The following is a 6,632-nucleotide window of genomic DNA, read 5'->3' as shown; positions in this document are numbered from 1 at the left end:
GAAAAAGTGTGCTTTTGTCTTCCTTTTGTATTTTCAGGATTAAATGAGCTCAAATGAACAAAAGAAGCAAAAAGACAGCTAAATCAAACATAAATACAAGAAAAGGAACAAAACATGGCATGCCCAAATTCCCGACAGCATCTTCCCAAGCAAAACAAGAAGACAGAAGCCTGAACACGCCCCGTGCTCAGCGACCAGGGGGCGTGCCCAAGTGTCAGCAGAAAAGACAAAGTGGTAGAAGCTTCCATCGCCCACCACGGGGCCGTGCTCAGCGGGCACGGGGCCGTGGTCAACTATAAAATTCGCGGAATCAAGGCAAATCTTGATAGTACAGATATGCTTTTGCACACGGGGTCGTGCTCAGCGGACACGGGGGCGTGCTCAACTAATGCAGACAAACTGCATTTAATGAAGAAAGAGAGGAGGATGGACACGGGGCCGTGTCCAGCGGACACGGGGCCGTGCCCGAGCTTCTGTTCAGCCTATAAATAGGAGTACTTGGAGCTCTTGCAACTCATCCCTTGGCACACCACTTCTCTCACACTTCACCCACCACCCACCACCATCACAACACCATCATCCACCACCATCATCCATTGTCCATCATAGAGTGTGTGAGTCATCTCGGGATCCAAGATTGATCGTAAGAGTTCTTGACAATCAAAGGCCATGTTTGCCTAAGTCTCTTACATCACTTGGTGAAGAGAAGTGTTTAGTGTAATACTTTTTATTTTTAATCTTTTGCACTTTTTAATTGGTTTTGTATTAATGACTTTAATTACTAGTTTCTTATGTTAAAGGTGGTTCTTCCTTATCGTTTGTTCGTGGTGTCTTGGCATTATTTTACTGTCTATATAAAATAAAAGATTTTCACCATTCATATCTCCATGGTCTATATGGAGGTATGTTGGCTACCTGGTCAGGGGTTAAGGGAACGGTTTCGTAGGACTCTTGCCATTGTTCAGTGTATAGATCCTGCAAAGGACCTGGGTCAAATTTAGTAGGACCTCCTTCAATACCCAACGGTATTGGATGGCGGGGGTCCAAACATTTTGATCCCCTCATAAGTTAAACTACTATTAAAACTTTAACCCGGCTACATAGGACTGTATCCTTGCTGACTCAGACTACTTAGCCGAGGGTAACGTCGCCTTCAAAAGAGGGGCCTACCACATTGTGCATTAATAACTTAATTAATTATCTTTCAATAATCCGACCCTTTAGGATTGTATCTTTGCTGACTCAAACTGTTGGGTTGAGGGTAACGTCGCCTTCAAAAGAGGGGCCTACTACAATAACTAAGATAATCTCTTAAACAAGTGCAAAAGTGCGAAAATAATCAAAGGTTACACTACACACGAGTCGGATCCAAGTGATTCATCTTGTCTATCTATTTTTATTTCTATTTTATTTTCAGCATTTTAGTTAGTTTTATTTTTCTAGTTTAAAAACCTTTTTTCTAACATTTTGATTTGATTAGACGTTGAGGATAAACCGGTACTAAAAGCTCTTGTATCCTTGGACGACCTCGGTATCTTACCAACACTATACTATGTCCACGATGGGTGCACTTGCCCATATGTGTGTTTAGTGTTAGTGAATATCGTGTTTATAAATTTAAAACTTGGCTAAAAAGTGTAAAAAGGGCTTAAAATATACACCTAAATTATATACACATTGACACGCATCAGCCCCCGACCCGGTTTGACTTGTTTCAGGAGCCGCGGGACAGAAACCCCGTGGTGTTTATTAAATTTGGCAGCGGAATTTTTAACAGGATCGTTAAACCTTGAAAATGCCTGATTATTTTATTTCACAATTCAGGATAAACCCCGTAATTTACAATAAGGGAAATTTCACCAAGAAACCCCTGTTTTACTAAAACATGTTTCTTTATTTTACTGAGCCACTACTTCAAGCTTGTTAGTGCCCCGTAGCACTTTTTCCTTGATTCACAGCAGATCACCTGAAACATGTTTTAAAATATTTTGTTAGCGGGGAAATACTAGTGAATCATTCATTAGCACAAACGACACATTGTTATAATATACAGTATTAAGGGCGATTACATTCTTTATATATATATATATCAATTACCCAACGGTATTTGTCACTCGACTCGTTTATGTGACTATGGTCATATCACCCATTGGTTAACCATTTGTCCAATGGTGACGGTCATCAAGTAATGCAAACAAAACCCCACATACCGGCTGTAATTGAAGACTACAAAAACTTAATCCCTGTAATTATAACTTTAAAACCGAATGTAACATCCCTATTTTTTTATCATGTAAATTATAAGTATGGTTAAATTTATTAACCACTAGTAACTAATAACTAGTTTATTTTTAATATAAATATTCAACCCAAATAGTTTTAAACACTATTTTATAAAGTTGGTTGAAATATTATATTAATTAATTGGCCTGTATATGGGTGACCTTTCTAATAAAATAAAAGTCTATAAAAAAAACTTATATTATTAGACAGGTAACTTATGGGTAGGTTGACCGTAAGAAATATGAAGTTCCTAGATGGGTCTAGGAACCGTATAATAATTAAATTATAAAAATAAATTGTATTTTGAACCTATTCTATTTTTAATGAAACTTAGACCCAAATGTAGACAAACATATACTCGTTCTAATACATATTTATTATTTTCTAGAACGCCATACGTTAAAAGTTATAAGCGCCAAATAAATGAAGCAGTAGAATTAATTACAATATAATAAAATAAAAATATTTACAAATGTTTTTAATAAATACGCATACATCATAAAGGAAAAAATATATATATATATATAATAAATAAAATAATTAAATAATTAATCCAACTCCAAATGTTGTACACGTATGTATGCTTTTATAGGAGGCTTTCACATTTTCAATTAAAAAGAAATAAAACTCTACAAATGGAATGTTTACATAACAGGTGTCCATCTAAATTTAAAAGGAAATACGTGTCTCATTTTAGTCATAAGTCATCTCAATATTAGCGTAGCCAACAAGAAAAATTGCAACTATAAATAGCATGAAACCCATGCAGTTACAATTGCTCAGAACCTTTTCCTGACCTTTCTTTATTTTCACCCGATCTCACTTTCTCTATATATATGTTCTTAATTTTTATTTATTTGCCCCATAATAATAATAAAGCCCTGCCTCGTTTTAAGTATTGTAACTCTCGATCACCGCTACCCTTTCCGATTGATCTGAGTCCCATAACGCATGTCAAGGCTCTGCCCGACTAAGTTCGTTTGGATTCTATCTCGGAACTTCGGGACAAGGTTAAATTAGGGGTACTATACTTAACACGAGTGCATTATAGCTTAAAAGTTATACCCAAAATTTATACCAGGAATCCTTCTAGTTGAACCCTAAAGTTACACAGTGGGTCCATTCCTTTTTCCCACCATTTTATTCTCTTTTTGTGAGTTACCCAAAACTATTATTTATTATTGGGGAAAGTGAATACGGTGCTGTTAGACGTATAACCTTACGCGCCAAACCCATCAAAACTACGTAGTTTTGATTAAAATCTTTATAAAGTTAAAATAAATCTTTTATTTTTCAAATCCCTAAATAACAAACCAAAAAGAACGTGGTTCTGGTTTCTGGTTCATCCCCAAATCCAAATTCCCAGTCGGCCATGGATATCGATCTCGAAGAACAAAGCTTTTCGCTCGACGATTCAGGAAGAAAGGTACCATCAATCTCTCCACCTACCTCTGAACCTATCACGCTGGAGATTAATCCGTCAGGTATTTGCTGATAGATCAAGTATTCAATTAATTAATCTCCCTTTTTCGGCTCTTATCTGTGTTATTCATGTACTGTATGTTGACCTTTTAGGTTCTTGCTAAAGTCTTTTTTTGGGTTGAATCCTTGTTTGGCTGGTAAAAAAAAATTAATCTCCCTGTTTTTTATTAAAAAGTTCCTTAGAATGGCTTTAGTACTGGTGATGATTTGCTAATCGATTATGTATTCTGCAATAAATCTCCATGTTTTGACTAAAATTACCTTAAATATCATGATCAGACATGTTTTTTAGAATGTTTTTTTTCCCAGGTTGTTCATCAATTTATCGGTTTCGACATTTTTGTACTTTTGTTGATGGAGAACATTCAGAAGCTAAGCTAATGGATTCAAGAGTTCAACCAGAGAAGGAAGCTTTAGAATCGAATTTGATTGATGATATTGATGCAAATGGGTATTTAGTCGTACATAGTGATTCCGATGTTGAAGTAGAGGATATAAAAGACTTCGACATGGATTTTGAGTTTGAGAAAGAAGTAAATGATGATGTGATCGGGCAGGTTTTTGATACTCTTGGTGACGCATATGATTTCTACAATCGCTATGCATTTGTACATGGGTTTGGAATACGTATTCGTTCGACTTTTAAGGATAAGACAACAAATGAACCTTATAGAAGGAAATATGTATGCAACAAAGAGGGGTTTAAAGATTTAAAGCGTGATAGTTCTAAAGGAGATGTCAAACGTCGTAGGGATTTAAGGACCGGATGTGAAGCATTTCTTAGGATTTCAAAAGGTAAAGATGGAAAATGGCTAGTAGATAAATTTAATGATTCACACAATCATGAACTAACTGTTACTCCGACCAAAGTTATGAAAAACCGGTCTCATGGGAAGTTTCACCGCGCAGAAGCTTGCAAATCTCTAATGTCGGAACTTAGTCAATCCAGGTTGAAACCTAGTCAAATCAGGAAGGTCGTAAACACCATGAAAAGTCCATGTGAAAATGATGTCACCAAGAAAGTGGGTCATTACATCAGCAGTTGTCCAAAAAAGAAGGTAAGATCTACATATTTATAAATAATTAATTGATGTTAATATAATACTTATATTAATTTTTTTCAGATGGAAGAGTCGTTACTAGAAAGAGAAGGATGAAATGTGAATCGGCTTGAAGAATCAGCAAGTTTGCAAATTTGTTATGGTGGCACTTGTTTCAGTCTTGTAGAAAGTAAACTTATTTTTGTAGTTTTACAATTTCTTTATTACAATAGTTTTGATATTATTGGGTCAAAATATGGTGAATTAAATGAAACGGGTCAAAATATGGTGAATTAAATGAAATGGGTCAATATATAGTGAATTAATATGAAACGGGTTAAAATATAGTGAACTAAAACAAAACGGGTCAAAATATGGTGAACTAAAACGAAATGGGTCAAAATATGGTGAACTAAAACGAAACGGGTCAAAATATGGTGAATTAAATGAAACGGGTGAATATATAGTGAATTAATAAGAAACGGGTCAAAATATAGTGAATGAAACGAAACGGGTCAAAATATAGTGAATGAAACGAAACGGGTCAAAATATAGTGAATTAAATGAAACGGGTCAAAATATAGTGAATTAAATGAAACGGGTCAAAATATAGTGAATTAAATGAAACGGGTCAAAATATGGTGAATTAAAATGAAACGCGTCAAAATATAGTTAAGTAACATGAAATGGGTCAAAATATGATTTTAACATGTTTGATGTACAGATGTTTATGTCTAGAGATGATAATAATGTCAAAATTGAGTTGATGAATGTTACTGAAGCAACAAAATATGAATAGGAATAAAAACTTTGTTTCATGACATCACTAATGCTGTAACTGATTAAAAAGGCATGTAACATGATTATACATTATTGATTTGAACTTAAAAAGTTCTATAAATAAAGTGTAATCAATTAAATTGAGAACCTACTGGACAAGTCAATTTGAGCATAAACAAATGACAATTAACATTAAAATTAGGAATGTGACATGTTTTATGTTCGTTTGTTAACAATATAAACAAACGGTTCACAAGCGTAAATGAACAAACGTAACTAATTACCAAACGTATACAATCTTCTTTAAACTACAAAGTACAAGCTACATTTGTTAACAACTTTTTACTCCTAAATACCACCTAATCAACTTGCACTTGAGCTCACGCCACGTTTGACCCATCCTCTCTGTTTACGCCTCATTCGTCTGAACCCGAAGCTGCTGAAGATTAAACTTTAATGATGCAATTCCAGCTGGGAGATAATCTTCCAATAGTTGTTCAACAGATTATTGCCACTGCAACTTCAAATTAATGCAACTGCAAAAGAAAGATATTTACACTATTTTAGTGCTACAAAGTCAACATGGTCATCTTAAATTATTGCCACTGCAACTTCAAATTAATGCTATTATTACAAGTATGTCAAAAAGTAAACACCATCATGTTAACAGCAAATGTGTCAATGCAGCTCCTTGACCCTCCATTCAAGCCATATGTTCATTGTCAAGATATCGTTACGCTATTATAAGGTTCACAGTATGCTTAACAGGTATATTCAGTTCAACTTTATTTCAAAAACATGAGTAGATGAAGTGAAACAAAATTCCAGCATGTTTGACTACAAACAAGAATTTCAAAGTGTTTGACTATTACGGTCAAACATGAGTTCTTACCGAATAGAAGAAACACATAGGTGGTTGTGGTTTGACCTCAAGTCAAACATCCCGCTCTTATCCTAAAAACCGAAACTCGTGTAGTTACGCGTTAACATATCAGATTTCGTTCAAGAACCATTGCAGCTTAAAAGCCAACAAAAATCAGAGTCCAT

The 6,632-nt window shown here is 34.9% G+C and overlaps 1 protein-coding gene across 2 annotated transcripts; it reads left to right on the top strand.

Annotated features, from left to right (window-relative positions):
- The first annotated feature begins 3,060 nt into the window (after positions 1-3,060).
- LOC110882037 (protein FAR1-RELATED SEQUENCE 5) lies at positions 3,061-5,098 on the top strand. Of its 2 annotated transcripts, XM_022130141.2 has the most exons (4): positions 3,353-3,767; positions 4,075-4,560; positions 4,675-4,823; positions 4,890-5,088. In XM_022130141.2, the coding sequence occupies exons 1-4, from the start codon at positions 3,656-3,658 to the stop codon at positions 4,920-4,922; spliced, it is 780 nt and encodes a 259-aa protein (XP_021985833.1). In that variant the 5' UTR covers positions 3,353-3,655; the 3' UTR covers positions 4,923-5,088. The 2 variants fall into 2 exon arrangements, with proteins under 2 accessions (XP_021985832.1, XP_021985833.1); XM_022130140.2 differs by having other exon boundaries at positions 3,061-3,767; positions 4,075-4,823; positions 4,890-5,098.
- Positions 5,099-6,632: the final 1,534 nt, after the last annotated feature.

This window comes from Helianthus annuus, chromosome 16, assembly GCF_002127325.2.
Source record: "Helianthus annuus cultivar XRQ/B chromosome 16, HanXRQr2.0-SUNRISE, whole genome shotgun sequence".
Classification (NCBI taxonomy): Eukaryota; Viridiplantae; Streptophyta; class Magnoliopsida; order Asterales; family Asteraceae; genus Helianthus; species Helianthus annuus.
This window is presented reverse-complemented; position numbering and strand designations above follow the sequence as displayed.